This window comes from Lepisma saccharinum, chromosome 4 (assembly GCF_977018435.1).
Source record: "Lepisma saccharinum chromosome 4, izLepSacc3.1, whole genome shotgun sequence".
NCBI lineage: Eukaryota > Metazoa > Arthropoda > Insecta > Zygentoma > Lepismatidae > Lepisma > Lepisma saccharinum.
Genome location: NC_139232.1, coordinates 85,786,070 through 85,809,788, shown reverse-complemented (window position 1 = coordinate 85,809,788; position 23,719 = coordinate 85,786,070). Strand labels below are relative to the sequence as shown.

At 34.6% G+C, this 23,719-nt stretch overlaps 1 protein-coding gene across 5 annotated transcripts; it reads right to left on the bottom strand.

Annotated features, from left to right (window-relative positions):
- Positions 1-8,897: 8,897 nt before the first annotated feature.
- On the bottom strand, positions 8,898-21,974 carry LOC145986634 (uncharacterized). Of its 5 annotated transcripts, XM_083120877.1 has the most exons (9): positions 21,864-21,974; positions 19,685-20,095; positions 17,125-17,157; positions 16,552-16,587; positions 14,519-14,560; positions 13,932-13,967; positions 12,514-12,555; positions 11,357-11,383; positions 8,898-10,517 (listed from the first exon to the last, which is right to left on the bottom strand). In XM_083120877.1, exons 1-9 carry the CDS (start codon positions 21,918-21,920, stop codon positions 9,972-9,974), a joined length of 1,230 nt encoding a protein of 409 aa, XP_082977003.1. In that variant the 5' UTR covers positions 21,921-21,974; the 3' UTR covers positions 8,898-9,971. The 5 variants fall into 5 exon arrangements, with proteins under 5 accessions (XP_082977003.1, XP_082977006.1, XP_082977005.1 ...); XM_083120880.1 differs by lacking the exon at positions 12,514-12,555; XM_083120879.1 differs by lacking the exon at positions 13,932-13,967.
- Positions 21,975-23,719: the final 1,745 nt, after the last annotated feature.

The window sequence follows — 23,719 nt, the reverse complement described above, 5'->3', positions numbered from 1 at the left end:
ATGAACAACTAAAAGATAAAAAGCTAAAAGAAATCATTGATAAATTGAAAGCGAATGAAGTAGTACAGCATTACAAATTAGTAAAGAATGTCTTGTTCTATAGAACTAAATCAAATACTATGCCATATAGAATTGTTGTTCCTGAACACTTGCGTAGATCTGTAATTACTTATTTTCATAGTAATGTTATACAAGGTGCTCACATGGGTTGGTTGAAGACACTAAAGAAAATACAAAAACATCTAACTTGGGTAAGGATGGCTAAAGATGTTAAAGATATGGTACAAGCCTGTGATGTTTGTCAACAAAGTAGAAGTAGAAATGTTGCAGTGGTAAATACATTGTCATCTGAAATTATTTCTGCTCCATGCCAAAAATATCATATTGATTGTGTCGGTCCACTGGTGCCATCAAAAGGATTTAAATTTATATTAGTTGTAGTCTGTGCATTTTCAAAATTTGTTATCTACGAACCATTAAAGATGTTGTCATCAAAAGTCATTGTACAGAAATTATATAATATATTCTTAACGTATGGATTTCCGAGTGAGATCACTTCTGATAATGCCTCATATTTTGTTTCGCAATTCTTTGAATCATTCTTGTTTAATTTGGGCATTAAACATACAACGATAAGTCCTTACAATAGTCAGGCAAATATGGCTGAAAAATATATATCTCACTTAAAGTATAGCTTGAGAGCATTGTTTGCTAAAGATCAAACCAAATGGGTAAATGCATTAAAAGAAATACAATATTCACATAATTCCTGCATCAGTTATGCTACAAAATTTACACCTGCCCAGCTTTTTCTTGGTAGAGATTTAAGCGATATGTTATGCATTAGATGGCAATTAAAAGATGAAAATGAAGTTATTTCTGACGATGAACAAAAAGAGAGGTTGTACCAGGCATTTCAAAACTTAAAGAAAGCTTGGAAAAAGAGGGAGGAACTCTATAAGAGGAAATTTAGTCCTGTAAAATTTGCTGTAGGTGACAAAGTAATGGTGCAAATCCAAGTTATATCAAAAAAAGTTGAGAATATAACACGTAAATTATCTTATAAATATACAGGGCCATATGAAATTGTGAAATTTTTAACTAATGTGTCCGTCTTAGTAAAACATTGCTCAGATCAAAATAAGTTTAAGAGAGTGCATGTCTCGAAGATAAAGAAGATTTATGAAATGCCTGTTACTCTTCCATCCAGTAATAATAGCAATAGCAATTCATTACCATAGTAAGAGACCTAGAAAAATCCATTTGATTTGTTTTTTGTTTGTTTTCATGTCTGTTACAATGGGTACCCTGTGTTGTTTTTGTTACGTAGATCAAAAAACTATATTCTAATGTTGTTGAAATTGGAATTTTAAATGTTATGTACGTACGTATGAAGGTATTGTTTCTTGGTATTTTTGTATATTACAGGTTTCGTTTGGAATGAAAATGATCGATCAAATGTCAACTATTAATTAATAAATGAACCTGAGGACCGAAAGTACCAGGACACAAATGATTTGTGGATTTGAATGTATGGTGTTTTGTAAGTACCAAATGTTTCTTTGCGGGCGATGAAATGCTTCTTATTTATATTTAAAGGGGGAGAGGGAATTTTGTAACGCTATTCCTCGCTCGCAAAGGAACATAAATTAGATTGTGTGCAATTCGATATTCATTTGTTTCCCTTGTTCGAAGAAGTAATACGTCACCAATCATGTGACTATGGAAAGGGAGGGCTCTCGCGTGGCTTGCGGAGTTCTCTCTTTCTCTCTCTCTCTCGCTTACTCTGGCAGCGGTAGGGGTTACCTGTCGTAGCTCTACCTTGGACTGGTGGAATCGGTTAGCTGAGATTGTCATCTGGGTAATGGTGGTATAATTAATATATATTTAAGTTTATTTTAAGAATTATAATACTCTATTTAGTTAATTAGTTTCATTTGTGCACTATTTAGTTATTCCATGTTTAATACTACCATTGCGCAGATGATCATTTCAGATTGGCCGATACTTACTAGTCTTGTTCATTTGGTATCTAATTAGATTTACGATTTCTCCATCCAAAATTGCTGACTAATATATTATCTACGGAACAATAATATCGAATATTGGACACAATCTAAGTCCGGTACATCTATTTGGCCTTGTATGAAATGGGTTGGTTGGATTTGTGATTTAAATTAATGTAAATCGGACATGTGTATATTATACTAAATTTGTTATTGGAAGATTTCTATTATTGACGTTACTGCTGTTACATATTACCAATTTCTAATAGTTATTTCATCAATAAATTGTTAAATTTACCTTTTACTTTTTGTACTTCCCACAAAGGCCTCTGAATTGGGCGAATAGTTCAATAATCAAGGTAGTCAAATTGTCAGCCATTAGTATATATAATTGTAGAGGGCTAATGACAGAATCCCAAATCTAAATTATATGTGAAAATACTAGGGTGGTGACATGGTTAAGGATGATTCATTTGTTAATGAGGAACAAAACTTTTTCCAAAACTCTGCCTTAACCCTCCGAGCACCAACCGGGTCTCTGAGACCCATAACTGAATTCATATGTCTATACTTTTGCAAGGAATTTTTTCAGGGACTATGAGGTCATGTTACTTTATTGCAGTTTCGGTGAAGATGAAGTGAATAATATTATACCATTATCCTCGTGTTTGAGTTTGCCAGTAGACTTCTACAGAATATAATAGCAACTCGTACCAACTGGGTCTTTGAGACTCACTGATATTTTCCTTTTGAATATGTATATGGTGCTGGGGAAATGGCGCTCGTTGGCCTGAAACTATTTTGCTATTTCTTGTACTAACAATGTTTCTTGTTGTATTACATTTTTGATTTCAATCAGATTGCTGTCTTATTTGTAGCGGGCGTTCTTCAAAGAATTTCGCAACTTAGTGCGTACCTTATCTTTTTGAACGTGCAAGTGGTTTGCTCATAATAACAATTAATAGTGTGGCCTGTGCACAAATTGAGTCTTACTGAGAATCACTTACACGGAAACGTTTATTTCTTCATTGAATTTTCTAAATTTTTGCCAGCGTCAGTAAGATAGCTTGACCACTATGTGAAAACAATATAGCAGACTTACTTCAAGAAGACTTGCTAAATTCTGATGAAGATGACAATGGAAGTGATTACGTCCCTTCCTCGGATGAGAATGAAAAGGATAATGTTATCCCTGCCGATTCTTTTTCCGAAGATGAGGACAGAGACATTGATGACACTAGTTTCAACCAATCCACCTCTAGCCCTGATCTATCAAAAAAATTGTGAAGAAGTTTGGTTGGCAGAATCTTATTCAGGTCCTTCCGGCATAGCCAGCAGATGCAATGTTATCAATAACCCACCAGGACCGACCCGATTTTCCAACAGAGAATGCGACAGTGGTTCCTCTTTCTTGCTGTTCTTCCGACGCCAACTGATAGAGGAAATATGCAATTGGACTAATCAAGAAGGAAGACTAGTCTACAAGGACAACTGGAAGGAGGTGCACCAGCAACAACTGAAGAAATTAATTGGGTTCTTATTCTCGTTGGCGTCTCTTAGTCGAAGAATGAAAACAGCTTTGTAGCCGAGAGCATGGCAGACCATTTTTCCAACGAAATATGAGTCGTGGCTGTTTCCAACAGCTGACGAGTGTCCTTCTATTCGATGATGCTGCATCCCGCAGAGCCCATTGATCCCCAGACAAGCTGGCACCGATAAGAAATTGCTTTGAAATGTGGAACACCTGGCTTCTAAACGCATACATCCCTGGAGCAACTCTTCACGTTCAGAGTTCGTTGTACGTTTCGACAGTACATCCCGTCGAAACCCGAAAAGTATGGAATCAAGATCTGGGCAATCTGCGATTCAACCACATGTTACGTTAGGAAGATGGATATATATAAAGGAAAGGAGCAAGGTGCACAATGGGGAAAAAAAACCTTTTAGAAAAAGTGGTGATGAATATGGTACATGAGCTGGATAATTCTGGGATGAACATCACGTGCGACAATTGTTTTACTGGTCTTGCCCTGGCCAGGAATCTACTGAAGAAAAATCTTACTCTCCACGGGACAATCAGACAGAATAAAGGTGAGATTCCTAGAGAGTTCGTCACAACCAAAGGACGTGACACCAATACCACAGTATTCGGGTTTCAGAAGGATGCAATGCTTGCATCCTACTGTCCCAAAAAGGGCAAAGTAGTTGTTGTTCTCAGCACCATGCACTCTAAAGGCAACATCGATGAGAGCAACTTATTGAGAAAGCGAGAGGTCATCCTCGCTTACATTGCAGTAAGGCAGAAGTCAATACAAAAGACCAAATGGCTCGTTTCTATTCTGTGAAGACAATGACAAGAAGATGGCCAATGATGATCTTCTACAATATGATAGATGTCAGTGTCATCAACGTTTTTGTTGTGTGGATGGGGACTACAGCAGTGGAAAATCACACAAGCGTCGACTGTTCCTTATCGAACTAGGGAAACAGCTTGCTGATATTGCTGGTGCTGGGCTCTACATCAATCTTTGAATAATATAGAGTTACATATGCTGGTAAGGTTTCGGCATAAAATGACAATATTATTGATCTCGTTGGCTCAGCAATTCGACTTCCATTTTCGTCAATTTTGTATTTCATTATTCGCCTCACTTTCAGTACGTTAAAAACATTTGGTTTTATGTTTTCTAATAATTCATCATCAGTAAATGAAGTATCTATTCCTTTAATTACACCCATTCTCCTCACTTTATGTGCTGGTACATAAGCAAACCAGTTATTTTTCATTACAACTGGATGAGAGTGAAGAGAAAGTTGTTAGCATTTTTCGCAGATTTGAATTCCAATTTCGCCAGATTTTCCCCCATGGTCTTAATTGTCTTTAGACCTTCTATTTTGGCTTCATGAAGTTTTTCCCATAATTGTAGTATATGTAGCTGTCCAATATTACCTCTATTTGTTCCATTAATTTCATTTGCACTTCTTACAAATATATCATAAGGCCCCAATTGGGCATTTTTGTACTTAATTGTTTCATGATCTTTAAATACTTTAACTTGACGTGTATTTACTTTATCCTGTAAAAGATGTTTTGAGAGACATCACTTTTGTCTTGACTAGTTACGCTAGTAGGAACCCAAACTTCCATACATTCCGAAGTATCTGTGTCACTTATTTGGGTATTCATTTTGTTTAATGACGTCCAGCCATATTAATAACTAATATCATATTAATCATTCTACATCTACTTACTATATCAATTCACTTAGTTTACACAGTTATTTTTATTATATATTACATGTTTAAACTCTCAGTTTATACGTATATATTCCTAACTCAAATCACAGAGCACAATAAACACTAGTAGATCATCTATCCACTCGAGAATCCTCGTTCAATATTCAACAACATAACTTTAATGCCTGGAAGTCATTCACGTACATTTAACACATGGTTACTATCACAACCAATATAAAACATGCTAAGAATACAAATTCTTCTTCTTTTTCCTGTCATGTATCTTATTAGTTTTAAGATATAGGACGGAAAAGAGATTTTTCTTCCCATCTGGCGAAAGCTTAGAATTTTGCTCATATTTCTGAGGATTACATTCTAAAGATTAAAATCGAAACGGCATCACTCGAACTGTAAGTTTAAATAATAAAATATCTGTAACATAGTTTGTCCTGGGCGAGACAAATTTTGTGACAGTGATATCTGCAGGAAATTTAGCAAGTTTAATATACATCAACTATATATCTGCAATGACTATACTTCTAACAGCCTTGGATTTGCTATTGTTTTTGAGGAAAATCTGTCAAAGCATTCAAGATGGCGGATGTTTGGATATTCTAAATTCTGATCCTTTTTATCACGTTACGTTAGTATTAAGTAGGTGTTTCTGCCCACCAAATTTTATACTTCTAACTGTAGTAGTTTTTGAGAAATTGATAGGTATAGATTAGTTTAAATTAGAACAGGCAGGAACAGGCCCATCGAAAAGGTGGATATTCGATCAAGTAGAGAGTCAACAGTTCTTTCAATCCAGAAGATTACGTATTTCTAGTTCGCATAGCTACGGAGACATCAAAGGCAGTGTGCGAATTAACGGGGGGGATGCTGGGGGTTTTTCCCCCTACAAGAATTTTATCCCCGACAAAAGTAAAATAGTTGTATCCCTGCCAGGGATGTTTTTATCCCCCTCAAAGAAAATTCAATTTCGTAGCATTCCTCAACTATCTAACAAACAGAATGGGAAAATCATTCGTGTCCATTAATGGTCCAGTCATCAGAGATACCCCTGCTGAAAAGCATGCAGCCTTGTGGATTATTAAAGAAGAACTCCATTCTGCAACTGACCAACCTCACCAATCCGAGAACAAGCTTTTTCCTCTAAAGTGCTAATATTTTACATGTATTAAAGTGTTCACAAGGATCTTATATCGGTTATATGGATGTTAAGTTTAAACTTTGTATTGGTAATAGAAATTTGGTCAAAGTTTTCAATGGTAATAGTGTGATAGATCTTCTTGTGTATGAGTTTGGGCTTTCTTACAATGTAAATTTGCCAAGTATTTCTAAATTACTTGTAATTGTTATCACAAGATCTAATGACCTATATTTTATAACAAATGTTTCTAAGGTACTTAGAACCACAGGGCAACAGTTTAGTTTATTGACTGATAACAAATATACAAATTTGCTTAACCCCCCAAAAATCTCCAAAAATGAAATCACAAATACGCCACTGAATGGGCATTTATAATATTAGATAAATTTGTCATGGTTTTCGAGGAAAGTTAACGATTTATACCATTTCAAAGGAATTGCCCACAGAACAAATCCTTTTCTAGATAAAAGGGCATCCCCGATGGCGCAGTGCTACCGTAATCAAGGGATCCCGGGTTCGATATCCGGGAGGCACATAGAGATTCAGATCCCACTTTAAACTGTAGGTCCAGTCCAGATTAGCCTACCTGTGCATAAAGTACACTTAATAAAACAATTCAATCAATCAAAACCTTTTCTAGAGAAGCTGTAGAGTCACTCGGAGGAATACGGCCAACCTTTCTTTTTGCGGTTTATAGCTTCGCTAAATGAAGGAGTGTCGCAATGAAAAGGATGTTAAATGAAAGCTACATGTTTTATTATTGTTACCTATAAGTTTTATTACTGTAAGTCTTATAGCAGAAGAACCATAGAAAAATAAACAGATGAACGTCAATTTGGGCAAATCATCCCTTGTTCAGGGTAGAATGCCCACCCATTAGGGGTAAAATGCCCAATACAAAAAACAATTGTTGTAATTTGTACTGACATTTCTGTGGTCATATCAACTCACAGCTACAAGCAAAAAATTGAATCACTTTGTTGGAAACTCTGAGCACCATGTGGCAGTTTCACTCTGCAGATATGTTTCCCTGACTCTTGATTTTTACACCAAATATAATTCAGTTTCTTTCTCTCTTGGGAATATTATTGTACACTGTTAATACAGCAACGTCCAAAAAATTATTACCTCAAAAATTGTCTTCTTACATCATGAAATTAACACTGGATGGCTTCAGATTCTTCTTACAAGCTCCAAACCTGCTGCCTCGTCTCACCCCGGAGGGCGCTTTCAAACAAGAGTCGCAGAATTCTCATAACATTAATGTTGCACGAGATACGAGGAGTTGGGCATTTAACCCCGATGGACATATCCCCCCGAGTGACTCTATATGTTCTTCTGAAGAAATGTTTTGTAACCCAAATATCCAACGAATAGCTTTTGTATGCATGCTAAACTCGTTTCGAAGCAGATTATAAATTTACTTTAATTCATTAACAGTATTAGTACTAGTACTCAACAGTGAGTGGTACTTGCCAATCACGAGCGCCGCCAGAAATTTTTGTGATGGGGATAGTAGTAGTAATAATAATAATCATTGTTATTATCATGGTTCTGATTATTGTTATACGATAATAGCTATTATAAACTAATAGAAATAAACCATTTTTGAAAATATTATAATTGCTATTATTATTATTATTATATCCTTTGTAATGGATCCACCGGATGCATGAACATCTAGCGCAGCTCTATTTCATTATATTTCTACATTGCATACAGTTAGTGCACTGAAATACACAGTTATTCTATTTTGTTACTGGCATTTACACACAAAAGTTAAGAGAAAATTTTAGTCATAAAGTTTGTTATTTGACCTCTCACATAAAACAATTTTTTTAATTTTGAAAATTTAAAAACTATTTATTCTTTGAATTACATCGTTCCTATATTTTACACTATTTATTTATCTAACGCAGTTTTTCTTTAGTTATTCTGTTCACATACTAACTGAAACTTATTTCTGTTATTACCAATAGAAATATCAAGCTTTCTTCTTTATTGAAACTTGAAATGAAAGTAGCCAATTTTCAGCCCGTTCGACCTCTTCTCCCGACGACTATCTTGCCACTGTATTGAAATACTTTATCCTTTCCAATAATGTTTCCAGTATACATGTATTATTGCAACGAATATTTGGATGCTACATGTTGTACATACACATAAACAGCTCCAGGGAAAGTAAGTACGGAGGCAGAGGACGATTAATGTTTCGTCTGTTTAGTTTAGTTTACACGTTTTTCTCACAGTTGATAGGGTAATCAAGCTGATCAGGGTGCCTCAATATCCCAATAGATCGTCATTAGTATGTTCTTGAATTATTATTTTTTTTTAATTGAAGATATGGAGGGTTTTTAAGATTTTCTTAAACTTCTTAATTGACTTTAAAAAAAAAACTCCAATGAGATTAGTTTAGTAAGTTACTGGAGATATTGAAATGCTTATTCTAAGGTAGGCTCTACTAGTGGGGATAAATAAGAACAAATATAATAAATTCCTTCATATTTAATTTTACAGAGTTTTGACAACATGCAAAATCGTCATTAAAATATTATGCTTACAGCTTCATGTTTTTTCTACTCTTTGATTACCCTATATAACGATATTTCTGAAAGTAAATTTAATCGAAAGTACTATTGGATTATATTTATTGTCACTCATTCTCCAGTAGGAGAATTTCACGTTGTTGATTATGACTGCACATAGTATCTGCGTACATCAGGAAATTTCAGGAAATAGTTTTTGGCATATTTCTACAACAAAAATTGCAAAATAAGTTGATAAAGGTGTAATACGTTGTTTGGTATTAACTAACAGGTGTAGTACAATAACAGTAATTCAGAACCATAAATCAAACCAAATACTGAAGACAGCTTGCCTATCTATTCTTTATGCAATATTTGAAACACCAAGGTTACTCACAGTTTAGTTAATCTACCCCCAAGATCAAATGTCACTGTTGCTAATTCAGCAATTCACGTGCAACTGTTGACATTTGATTTGATACTTTATAATCTACTCTGAAAAATCCACTCCCAAATCTGTTTCCCTTAGAAATTCACATTCAGAAGGCTATCAGATTATTTGAAAGAAACTTACAAATATCGATCCGCCATTATCTACATCAGAATGGAATACTTCTATAATTTAAAAGGAAAAAATTATGTGCTCAATTTGGCAAAATATGAAACCAGAAACTTTCTCAAGTAACCATTTAAATTATAGAAAGTTCAAAGATAATCATTATTACAGCAAGTTTCATATTATTGACATTTTAAGATGGCTATTAGTATTAGTTATATACTAATATTCTGGCAATATTTAGCAGGGTAAAATAATAATTGGAACCGTAACTTTTCATTTTAATATTTGCCACTTGACGTGAAAGAATTTATTTGCTTTTTTATGGTAGAGTCTTGTGGTCATACTTTCATTGTAGATATAAAGATTTGTAAGAATATGTTAAGATCTTTCTATAGTAGATCCACATAGTAAATGCTTTCTACTTTCTGCATAACATAAATATATTGTTCTTGCACAAAATCATGTTTACAAAGTTTTAGTTTCAACTCATTCTAAAAATATCCTAGGAGGTTAGGTCCCTTTGCTTCTGTCTTGCCATTGCTGCCTGACTCTTGAGCATGGTTTTCGCATCCAGTATTAAAACCTACGCTAGAACCTTCTGATTTTGGTTGGTAAGAACCTGAATTGGGGTTTCCCCTAGAACGTGCTCCTGGAAAGGAGCCCAGATTTCTTGGCACCTTAGCGTAGACTCCTTCTTGATAGTCTTGGAGGGAACCTTCGAGACCGGCGAGGAATGCTGGGTTTTGAAATTGTGGAATCAGTTCCGCTTTGTTTTGTGCAGCTTTACTTTTCTCGCTGTCGTAGCGGTGTTCATCCTGAGCTTTGCTGACTCCAGCGCGAAGGATAGGATCAAAAGTGAATTGAGAATCGAACAAATTAAATTTGTTTCCTGGAAAGTCGATCTTGTCGATTATCACAGGGTTGCTTTTTCCAGCAAAACCATTGCTTGATTCAAGGATGTTTCCGGCTTGAAAAATGTTTTTGGTTCCACCGAATGCGTCGAAATCGAAGATGGGATTAGGCTTCTCATTAGAAATCTGAAAACATAAAATATAGCAAGTAAGAATATCTGGAACAAATTATTAGTCCTAGCCTTACAGAGATTTAGACCCCTGAAACACATTTTCAACAAAATATGAAAGAGGATTTGAGGAAATTAATGATATTGCAAAGTTACTTCAGAAAATATCATAACTCTCCTTCGGTGAGCTTCTGGTTACAGTGGCATACTATAGGAACTTCTGAAACGTTTTCGACTTGACATCACCTGTAGAGTGTGACGCCTGTGACATTTCGAAAAATACGTAATTACACCACTGCTCAGTTGTATCAATAATATACACTTTCACTCTTCTCTTTTCTAAAAATTTAAGTAGCGGGAATGGATTTAGTGTTATTAAAATAATTAAAACATTCGTACACTAATGTTTATAATTACAACTCTTAGCATGTGAGTCAAATTTAAGCTTCAAAGTAAATGATTCCTCCTGTAAAATAGAGACGATATTAAGGCTTCCGAAAAAAGTATTTCACTAAAGCAACAATATCGCAATGGGGAATCTTCTGTTAAATAAATATGATGCGTAAATATTTCTAGATAAATCGCACTATGGCTTACGCTTTCATGTGGTGTTACTGGTTTCCGCATTTCATACCATTAACAAATTATGCGAATGCTATTTGTAAATAATGAAAGTAAAATTATTTCAGAAAATCATGATTCTTCCATTGAAAGAACTTCCAGCAATAGTAATATCCAATTATCCTAGTTTATAATCGCACGTTTTTCATAAACTAAAATATCGACTATGAAATATAATATACTAATATACAAAACCGAAAGGGTTGCATTACATTCCAAATATATTTTACGTACCCATGGTTTAGGATGTCTGATCTTTGCCTGAAAGAAGAAGAAGAGGTTATACCTGTATAGAGAGCTAGATTGATAATTAAGAAATATATTAAACGGAGGTAGAGCACTCAATATTGTTCGTGGCACGAGGCGAAACATGGGGGAGAGATTAACTGTTTTCTACGCTGTAATGAAAATCACATTACTGAACAAGCATTTGTATTTTTTATTTGTATTTTGTCATTAAGCGTCGCTTTTATTCTGGCAATTTTGTCTAAGCGCGACGATGAGGATAAGTGATGGAACCAAATCCACAATTTTACCTGTAATCCAAACCAATCCTTAGCTGCTTCTCCTTCACGAAAAGTAATTGTAAAGGGGTGTTTAAGTACTTAATACAGACGTCCTGGGGTGTAAGGGGTGAGCCTTTTTCAAGACACTCAAATGTCTACCTCACTTCCACTTAGAACACCCTGGACTGCATTTTTCAGACTAGCGAGGCTCTGGCATCTGGACTCACGTCCAGTATAATCCTCCGTGCGGTTCATGTTGTGTGCTGTACTTGTGTGTTTGTGATTGTCTTTTATACATTTCACCTCATCATCATCCAGCCTCATCTTCGCGATTAGTCCTAAGTGGCAAAAAGAGAAGTAAAATATAGCAAATCAATTATGAGTAAATTACTGTGAGTTTGGATTCTTATTGTCAGTAAATATACTATAAATAGAGAATTGAAAATATCATCAACATTTGAAATGTCTGTTACAAAGGAAGAAATTAGTTATTCGTCCGCCATCTTGAAATGATTTGACTCAAATGCATTACCAGATATAGATTACTGCTCAAAATTTCTGAATGTTCTGCAAATGAAGTGGTTACAATGGCAGTGTCCTCCCCTAGTTTCGACCCACCATTCCTCCTGTACAATGCACTACATTACAAAGATTTTATTAACAATCTGCAACTCAAGTAATGCCCTAAAACAGTTTATAGTTTCGTTTCGTAATCTACAGAAACGTAGTCTACACAAATAAAGAGCAAGGTAACTGCAAAGTATCTATCACTTGTGAATATCTCTCTCAAGAGCTTTAATTCTATACGAGCTTTTGGAAGTTCTAATTTTCAAATTGACAATTATAGACAGTTTCATAACATATAATTTATATGTCGTTACGTACCATGAGATCGTTAACTGAGATGATAGGTCTGATGTGTTTGTTCTGTAAAATATGAAATATATAATTTTTTTAACGCAAAGAACAATGAATTAGAGTTATACGTATGTTCTTGGAAGTTTATACTTTCGTTGCAAGTTACGAAAAGCAGTGTGTTCCTGTAGCCAATTAATTACATTCTTTCCATGAACATAATGTTTGTGTTTCAAATGTAGTAGATTTATTACATTGATAATACTACATTCAATTCATATACATAATCATTTAAAACACTAGGAAACACATGTTCATATCTTGTTACTATTTATATATTCGATAAAATAAATTCAAGATTTCTTTTACCTAGCACAAACTTATGTTAAGGTAAACCGAGGTATTAAGGATCACCAAATTGCTATTTCAGTGAAGAAATTCATCAGGAGCTGTTCAAGAAAACACAAACAGGATTCATTTTGGAATGTATATTTTATAGTTTACATTAACGAGTAGGAATATAATGCAAACAAGTAGGAATATACACAAACACAAACGAGTAGGAATATAATGCAAAGGCAAAAACAACAATGAATTGAAAGGTAGGTTGTATGGTCCCAATTGCCCCTTTGTTGGGTAATAAGGACCAGCCAATGGGGTATCAAAGACAGGTCCGTTTTTGAATGGTAAGTCCTTTTTCGAAATACAATAGTCTTGAACTACGTCACACAAGTCTTGTTCCTTCATTCCAAAACCCCACTGAGGAAATACGTAGAATGAAGCACTCCTCTAATTGTGATTCTTCTGCAGCTGTTAGTGCATTAGACGTTACAGGATGCACTTTTAACTTCATACAGAAGCTCAACAGTTCTTTATGGCGTTTTCGCGCGTCTGCCTTTTGGCTGCACTGTGTGCAGAGTACTATTTACACAAACAGAATAGGATCGCAGACCATGTACACGGCTGGTGCGCCTGCCGCTTCGCATTTCCTTACGCTTTTTACGAAATTCTAGCACACGGTCCTTAATGCCCCGTGGTTACCTCATTTTCATTTTTAAACAAATATTGATACACAATAAATTTATTCATTATTGATTTTATCTTATCATTAAAATTATTTTTGAATCCAAAGAAGCAAATAAGAAGTAATAGGCTTCAGCTTCTTGTGTGGTCGATCAGTACATGCAATATTGAATAAAAATGTGGCACATATTATAACGTTTGAAATCCTACACAAAATTCGTATTGATTATACGACTCGTATTTTAGTGGGAATGAACTAGATAATATTCGAACTTAAATCAGGGAACACTTCTAAGGATATTCTTCTATAATCACTTGATCATAAGTCAAGTATTTATTTTAGTGAACTTGTATCATTTTACTATTGGTTAGAATTTTTTTAAAAAACGGAATATGGTTATTTGAGTAACAAGTTGAAAACTTACCATGGTTGAGCCTTCTAGTAAAGAATCGATATTTACCTGAAACACATTTACAAATATTTATTATCAAATTACATGTTGAAATATATTATGAAAATATAATTTTATCATATTTCACACATTTCTAGATTTATTTCTTGTTATACTGCTTTCAGAGCTAATCTTCAGATTACGGAACTGTATGTGTGATTATATGACGCCAACGATTATAACTACTGAGACACTCTTGCTGGTTCCATATCAATCTCATAATTCCAAATATTTACATATTTAAAATTGTTATTTTAAATCAGTGACAATTCATAAGTAAAATATCAATTTTTGTGTGAAGTACTTATTCTATTAAGTAAATTAATAAATATTTTACAATGCTAACTTATTTGAAACACGTTACAAAATATTTATCATCATCTCAAAACATGTGTATATGGCGATATTTGGAAAGTCAAAGGCTAAGTCATACTAATTCGATAACATCCAGGATATCATAAAATCATGCGTTAAGATAATTACATACTTACAAATGATAAGCCTTGATAATTAATTTAATTATATGTGTGTGTGTGTGTGTGTAAAATGTCATTACGTACCATGAGATCGTTAACTGGAATGCTAGGTCTGGTATGTTTATTCTATAAAATAAAATAAAATTAATAATAGCAAGAAACATGGAGACTAAGTATGTATTAATTGTTATGGTTATGCTCATTAAGTTCTAGAAAATAAGCTGTTGCTGGTTGTCTCATAATTAAAATTAATCTAGTATCGTCTTCATGCTTATTTATATTGTGCCTGTATTACATATGCGAAGAAAAATTACATAATGCTTGCGATTGAACATTTGCAATAAACTAGACTTTTACGTGGATATTAATATACTTGCAAGCTTTAAATTATTTTCAACATTAGAACAAGATTAATTTAACATGGAGTTTCCTATGATTGATAAGAATCGCTAAAATGAATATTCATTAAAACAAGAAATTAGTAAGACTAAGATATTACCTATTTGTGAAACAATTATTTGGTAGACATCCTTGGAGTCAAATAGTAGCTCAGATTCCTCTTTAAACCGAAGATGCAGTCTATATTAGCCTATCTGTGCACAAAGTGGACGTTGAAAAAACAAACTGAAACATTGAAAGGTAGACTACACCAAACTGAAATGCGAATGTTGTAATAGGCATAAATTAAGGTATGAGCACATGTAGTAGTGTCCTGTATTGACTTAATTTCCTCATAAGGTATCACAAAATTGTACATAAAATACCGTGCGTTCATTTCGATCTTCGGCCGAGAGATCGGGAGAAGCGTGGCGGGCGGCGCTGACGGAGATGCCGACATTTGCCGACAATGCCCGCTTATTTTTATGGACATATGCAGACATTTATATAAATATTGCAAAACGAGCACTAACCTTTGTTAAAAGAGTACGGTTTTAATTTTTGTACCTTAGTGGCGTTACCCCCACACCCCCTATACGCCTTCATGGCGTGGTGCTATGCACAGGGGAATACTTTACCTTTTTTTTTTTTTTACCTTAGTGGCTGTATGTGCTGATGATTTTGACACGCCCATCTCCTGTGAAACATGGCGTAGAGGTTTGTTTGGAGAACGTTCTAACGCTGCACCAATTTCAGCGAGTTTTGCTTCGGTTAGAATCACTCGTTTTTGCTTAGGTGTTTTAAAATTTAACGATCCAGTTTATCGTAATTTAAGGACAAGATGTCTAACCATATCTCTATGTGGAGGTGAAACGCTTGGGAATTTATGTACAAATTGCCTATACACTTCCCGACACGAGTCTTTTTTCACGTAAGTGTCATACATAAAATTTCTTTGTTCTAAAGTGAAACTTGAGCTGGCATTCCAATCGTCTCACTGACACAACACACACACACACACACACACTGCAATAACACAAGTAACGACAAGTAACCAAGAATAACAATCTTGAGCACAGTACGAAATTAACACGCTCTTGGTATACATCTGCTCGCCACTATATTCACAGCTCTGTCTTAATCTAGTCGTGAAGGAACAAAAACTCGAGCTCGGAGATTTCGGATTGCAAGGAAGCTCACGAAAACCATTGACTTTTGACGGTTTCGTCTGCAGCGTAATCTTGATATAGTGTTGCACATTCGAAACCTCCAAACGATCCCCATCGATACAAAACTTTTTCAAGGATATAAACTTAAGCAGGACGTTACTGGTCAAAACTATGATTAAAATGTTTTATTATCTGTGGCTCTTAACATCGTTTCTAAAGCGTATTTATTTGTGTGATGAATTACAGAAGAACTTTTGCGTGTTATAACACAGGTTAGTGCTCGTTTTGCAATATTTATATAAATGTCTGCATTAGTCCATAAAAATAAGCGGGCATTACAGGCCGCAAATGTCGGCATCTCCGTGAGCGCCGCCCGCCACGCTTCTCCCGATCTCTCGGCTGCAGATCGAAATGAACGCACGGTACATATTTGACTTTAATATTGTATATTTTTTATTTAATGAGCGATCGTAATTTTTGGAATATTACATTAATCCTATAGTAATTGAACTGCTTCAAGGTAGTTGCTATTACCAGTAACGAAATTAATTTCATAAATTTAAAACTTACCAAAGTAGGCAGTTTTGCCCACGAATCAATATCTACCTGGAAAAGAAGATTTACTAAGACTTTTCTCAACTTATATGAATTTATAACGTATCATATTACAGAATAAAACAGTTAAAATTATATTATAACAGACATTTTGAAAACTAATTCAATGTCTTTCATAAAACGATTTTATATACGTACTAATATTATATTATAAATTTACATTTTTCTTCTTTTTATTTGTTTCTATATTGAGATAAAACTAAAGTTTTTAATGCCACAAAACATGCATCATAAAATAAGACATCCATATTGGTAATATGCATATTTATAGCGAATGCATCATTTTCAAAATGTTTCTCTATTATAAATACAGTTAAAGATTAACTTTTACCGTGAGAATTTTACTCATTATATTGCGTAGTAACACCTAGAAAATTACTCAATAGAACAGACCAATGAATAGTAACTACTTTATAGCTACAGCTCAGTCTAGCTGTAACACATGTTTTGAAGCTTGGCAGATTTCATTTCTACCTTATGGTACAAAACTATGTCTATTATTGATTTTTTCTCAGTATTCATACATACCCCAAAATCGATGTTAGGTAACTGTGGAATCGCCTGTGAAAATAAATGTAATTGTTATATTTTAGTCTATATTTAGTAACAATTCCTCGTTCCTAAGAGAAATCAATAAGGTCCACAAGGCACTGAGTTTGACGAAACTCTGTACCACACTACACGTCAAATATTATGGGAAACATGCCCGTTGAAAGGAGATGATCAAATATGAAAAATTCTACGAATTTAACACGTTTTTAAGAATATATGTTATTGCTGAAATCATAACGTAAAAAAAGAATTATAATAAAATAAATTCCATTATCAGGTGTATTGTTTTATGTAGCTACATATTAAAAAACGTAACATTTCATGCCCCTTACATGAAATTTCTAATATTTAAAATTAGGAGAATTACTATTTAAATTAATATTTCCAAATTGTTAGGAAAAATAATGAAACTTTGTATATTTTGTATTCGGAGCACTCTATTTTCTCTTATACACAAAGCTTCGTTTTACGTTATATGAATTCATAGTTTGAAGTACGGGTATAAACGGGAGGGATGAAGGGAGCTTGCTTCAATCCCTCTGAATTAAAGAAAACTGTTTTCTCCGTCTCTTCTCTTATCCCTTTTCTATGTATTCCATTTCATCTCTTCTTTTCCAACGTATTGTAACTATCTTTCTTTCTGTTTAATCCTATTTCCTTCGTATTCTCTAATGCTTCCTGTTATTTACTCTTTCTTTCTCTCTAAATATCTTCCTTGATTTCGATTACTTTGTATTTCCCTCGACCTCTGCTTCCCTTTCTCTCTCTCCCTCCCTCTCTCTCTTTCTCACATCTGCATTTCACTTTTCTCTCGCTCTTGATTTGCTTCTCCATTTCTTGTTTATTTCATCTCCCTCTCTTCTTAGACTTTTCTTTCTGTCTTGTTTATTTTTCATTTCTCTTATTTGCTTCTATCCCTTGCTCTCTTTTTCTTGTTTCTCTGTCCCCACTATGTTTCTTTTCATTTATCTCTGTTACGTTTCTTTATTTTCTGTACTCTCCTTTGCTTCCTTCTCTTGCTTTATTTCTCTCTCTTCTTTACATCCTCTCCGTTTCTCCTCTCCTTTTCCTATTTTTGTCTTGTTTGTTTATTTACCTCGCTTCCATCCCTTATTTTCCCCATCTTGTTTTTCCTTCTTCTGTCTCTCTCTCTCTCTCTCTCTCTCTCTCTCTCTCTCTCTCTCTCTGCCTCTCTTCTTATTTTTATTTCTCTTTGCCAAGTTTATTTATTTTCGTCACTCTCTTTCGTATATTTCTCTTTGTATAACTCTCTCTCTCTCTTCATTATACCCTCCCCCTCTCTCCCTCTCCTATAGTTTTCCATTACTCCTGTCTCGTTTCCTTATTTTCCACTGCGTTCTTCACTACTGTTGCTTGCTTTATTCTATTATTCCCCCCCCCTTCTTACTTCTCTTATTTTCCTTTCTGTCTGTCTCGTTTCACTATTTCCGTTTGTCTTCTTCGCTTCTATCCCTTGCTTTCTCTCTCTTGTTTATTTCACACTATCCCTCTTTCCTTTATTCTCCTTTCACAAATATAGGTTGTAGCAATAGTGTACTATTTAATAAATTGGAATTGTTGCGTATTTTCCAACCTTCGTACTTACCGCGACATCGTTGGCGGTTCTCCATGGCCTCCTCTTCAGAGAAAAAGTACACGTTCTGTACTTATTAACATAATTATATAATATCATAAAAGCATCTTATTAATGTAGTTCAGATTTATGATTAACAGCCAACACAGAAACTTCTTTAATGTTAAAAATACGTTCTTTAAATCAAATAACACTCGTTTATATATTTGAAGTTCAATTTTTTTTATCAATGTGGAAAGTGTTCCTTCTAATTTGTATTACGACACAACTTGTAATAAGTTTTAATTTCAAATTACATTTCATTACAGAAACTGTTACATGTGTGTCTATCTCATACGTTTCTAAATAAACACGTCGTGAGCCACAAGAAATTATATAAAATCTCAAAATATATTTCTACAGGCTGTCCGAAATGTCATGCAACCGAAACTTTGAATGTACGTAACTTTAGTACAATAAGCGATAGACATATGAAACTTACACTGGATATTAACTTTGTCTATGTGGATATTTTTTAAACATTATACAAGAAAATCATGCCCTGCATGAATGCTCAGTATGCGAGAAAATTATCAACGTGTAAAAAAGTTTTGTACGGAGTAAAACCAATCAGTAAAACAGAGCTGTGGATTCGCTTGCAATAATTATGTGTGTCGATAGTCCGTGTGAGTATTTATCGATCGATAAATGTTTACGCATTTTATGCATTACAGGCGATTCGTGGGGTTAATATTGAAATCTGCATAAAAAAGTGTTGTTTTTTTTTATTACGAGGTGTCATTGTCCGTGTCAGAGGCCAGTAGCTACCAGGCGTGAACGACATCTATGCTATTCCATCAATGCCCAGATGAAACAAAGGATGTGAAATTTATCGTACAAAAGATAGTTTTTTTTGTATATTCCATTACGATGGAATTAAAATGTAGAAAGTTTAACACTTACAGGTTTTGCAAGAGGACGATTTCCTCTTCCATGTTGAAAAGGATTCCATGTCTTGACTAGGTAGCTTCCTCCTCCTTCAGCATTCCTATCGTCTTTCTCAGTCTGAAAGTTTCCAACGAATCCACCTTTGTACACACCATTCTTCCATTGTTGCATGTTTCCAGTACCTATCTGAAATGCTGCGTTTTTGCCAATACCTGGGAAATTGTACTGCGCTATATCCCCACCCAGTGTTTGGAGTGCTTTGTTAGATTCAAGATCAACACCTACGTTGGATTGAGCAACTACGTTAGAACTTCCCCTGGACTCTTGAAAAGCTAGATTGTTTTTTCCATCGCTGTATATGTAGCTGGAAAATCTTGTTTTAGGGTTCCCAGAGGGTCGCAGAGGCTCGGTCAACTGGATGGCATTCTGGAAAATTAGTGTATTATTAATGTGTGTGTTCTTGGCACTTATGAGACAAGAATGAAAGTATAACAACACACACAGACGTACGCAGAAGAACAGTTCCTCTCCGATGTAATAGCAGTAACGTCGTCTCCATGTAATGAAAGAGTGCTGTATTCGCTAACTGGAGGAGGTACATGATTGTACGGACCCCACTTTAAACTGTAGACCCAGTCCCGATTAACCTTTCCATGCATAAAGTGAATTCAATTTCGAATTAGAACATTCTTATTTTTATAGTTATAATTTATTTCGATTTTCACTTAATCAATCGATAATTTATTAATTATCTTTATTAACGTAACAGAAATAATCAAGTTGAGTTGTGTATCAGTAATGACAAAAATGATTGTGAAAGCACAGAAGGACGGTGTATGATGTGTGTTTGTGTCTAGTGGTGGCAATTGGGTTCCAAGATTGGGGGGGGGTGCAATATGCTAAAACTGCGGGAGGGGTCAAGGACAGTTTATTTCCCTTGGCAGATAAGGTTTAGCATTGTGAGGGAGCGAATTTTGCAAAAAGTGGAGGCTTCCCCTAATCGCCGCCACTGTTTGTGCCCCATAGACTCCCGATAATCGCTCAGCTTCAACCTTAATAATTGTATTTCTGATGTCTACAGGACAGTGTAAATAATAACAATGGAAGGCAGTATATGATAGCACGTATGAACATTATATTGAAAATACCTAAATATTTATTTGTACAAAACGATAAACAAAATAGTGTATATAATTACAGATATAGTCCTCGCGCACGAATAAAGAATTTCTAATTCTAATTCTAATAATAAACTTCAAAGAAACTGTTGCTTTATAGTGTACCCTAAGTCAACTTTCATCAAGTATGAGCTTTGTTGGTTAGTTATCCCTTCACAGTCATCCCCTGAGAAGCCACTCTATTGCATTGTAGTAACGTCTTCTTACTGATTTCAAACCTTGTTTCATACAACGATCTGACATCGAAAGTTTAATCTATGTGAATTTTAAAAAGACGTACAGACAGAACTTTCGTATATTAGATAAGATCATTTTTAACGTTAGTTATTTTATAATCTTTGCTGTTTGTAAATTTACGTAAGACACAAACTAATATGTACGTACATATACATATTTGTGCTTGTTGTACGGAAATGCTAGAAAATTGCTGTCTAAGTGGGCAACTGCGTAAAGAATAGAACATTTCTATGAAAAATTCTGAAATTTTGAGTTTTGGATTCTTTACTTCATGTAGTTCATGTAAATATACTTTGTCAATAATTCGGCTCACGTGAATTTCAAAAACTAGTAAAACATTTAGGAACACAGGTATTACCAATAGAATAATATAACAGTAAATCATTTTTGCTACTGTACTTATCGCGTTACATAATTAGTTTCTCTTTTAATTATTTAGGTTTGAAAGGTTGACAGAAAAAAATGTTTACATCATAAACAAAACACGTCGAAAGAGATTTGATTACCTAACTAACTAAAATAAAGGAATTGCTATAGAACTGTAATATTACACAATGTCGTGAATATAACGCAAGATCAAAATAAATATCAGCGTTGAATATTTTTTGGTGCAATTTTTAGATAAATGATAGGATGAACGCATTGGAACATGTTTATTCTAAATATTTTCTTTCTGTTGTATTTTCCAATTAAGTAAATCGTTGACATTTAAAAAAATACGATTGAAGTATAGTTTAAGTAACACATTTCCATAAAAAAATAATATATTGTATACATACTTGTAGGAGGGTGGTTAAAGAAAGAAGCACACCAATAAAATGCTGTTTGATAATCATTTCGACAACAGCTTTGTATTGTTCGTGTAGACCTGCAATCCTTATAAAGTTTCACAAAAATGTTTTTACGAATATTTTTTTTCGATTAACACGTCATTACATCATTGGTTTCTTTTCATTAACAAACTAAGTATCGCAGTAATTGCCTCTATTGTTCTGAAGATGGGTACTTGATTCGAACAATAGCCTGCATCTTATACATTTTTTATCAATTATAAGCCACTTAGGCATTAATGGTTCTCCCTACGTATTAAACAGATCATAACCATAGCACTTAACTGGTTTTCAAAGTAATATTTCGATATACGGTATAGCAATGTTGACTATTGTGGAACCACAAATTCACGTCAACCATGTGAAAATGAATTATACGATTCCTCACTTAACGCTGATGGTACATAAAAATTTTGTGAAAGGTTCAAAAGCAAATTGACTCCATCTGATGAATCTGGAGGGGTTTAGAAATGTCTGAATGTTTATTTAGCGACAGCAAAGCTAAGAAGTCATGCCCTCTATAAGATATGCATTAGTTCTACAGCTAGACACAGTGGCGCAGGAACGGGGTTACATTGTACCAACAGACTTTTTGAAGGGGGTAGATTACCCCCTAACCCCTTTGATCTGAATAATTCCCCTTGTATCCCCCTCAAATAATTTCCAAACGCAATATGCTGCAGTTCAAAAATCTAGTTTTTTAATAGATAAACACAAATAGATTATTTTGTCCATATTGCCTCCCTATCCAAAAGAACCAAACTGTAACTCCAGTGGCGTGAGTTCAATCTCCCCCACTTTTTTCCCACTGCACTATGAATGATTAATGATAAACCTTGTTTACCAAGGAAAAGTAAACTGTCCTTGCCCCCTCCCCCGCCCATATATTTCGGCACCCAATCACTTCTACCATGTAACACTAGTACTGCACTTTAGTACTATACTCTGGTGCAACCTATCTTGACAGTGACGTAGTAACAGCATTGCAAACTTCCATCGTTGATACTTTCACTGTCTGCACTAAGAAAAAGACAAACAAGGGAAAGAATTTCAATAGTTTGAAATGCAAGGGAAGGAAGTCCAACATGTCGCAATGCGAGGTTTCTTTTAGAATGGAATCATGTAAAATAAAGAGCAATTAAAACTAGCACCATGTATAAATACAAGAAAATGAACGGAATCGGATAATGAATACGAGATGGCAACGCGCCTTTGAACGGAAAGTTCGCGAGGCTTGAGCACAAAAATATAGTTCCTTAATGAAAACACGTTACAGCGTATACAGAGCATATAAATGTGTTAAAAATATTAGATACTTAAAAACTTGTTGAAATGTAGAGTATTCGGCACGATTATTTAATTACAAGTCAATGTTAAAATTATATATACTGCTCAGCAAAGAAGAGAAAACACCCGGAAAATATGCGAACTAAAATCCACCCCCACCTGTTTCTGTCGCGGTGAACGGCAGCAGACGAGAATATGGGGGAAATTTTTCTTTTTCTTTGCTCTCAAATGGCACGCTGTTGCCACGATGCCTCACAGCTGTTCTCTGACAGATGAAATTCTGGTGGACCTGCCGCAAAACGCGACGTTCAGGGTAGCGCGGTCAGTGGTTGAAGAAGTATGGATAGCGTTCGTGACGATTCCCGATTTAAATAATTAATGACAATAAAATCTATTGTCATGGTTGTGATTCCAGTCTTATTTGGGAAAGTTCTGAAATTCTTCTCTTGCAACTTGCAGTACTCTGCCCAAATTACGATCCACATTTTGTGATGCAATACGACCCTTTATGATACCCA

Coding starts and splice junctions, on each gene's coding strand:
- LOC145986634 (XM_083120877.1), bottom strand. CDS start 21,920: ATGATTATCAAACAGCATTTTATTGGTGTGCTTCTTTCTTTAACCACC. Junction 14,561..16,551: donor GGGCAAAACTGCCTACTTTG/GTAAGTTTTAAA, acceptor TTTATTTTATAG/AATAAACATACCAGACCTAG. Junction 13,968..14,518: donor TTCCAGTTAACGATCTCATG/GTACGTAATGAC, acceptor AATGTGTTTCAG/GTAAATATCGATTCTTTACT.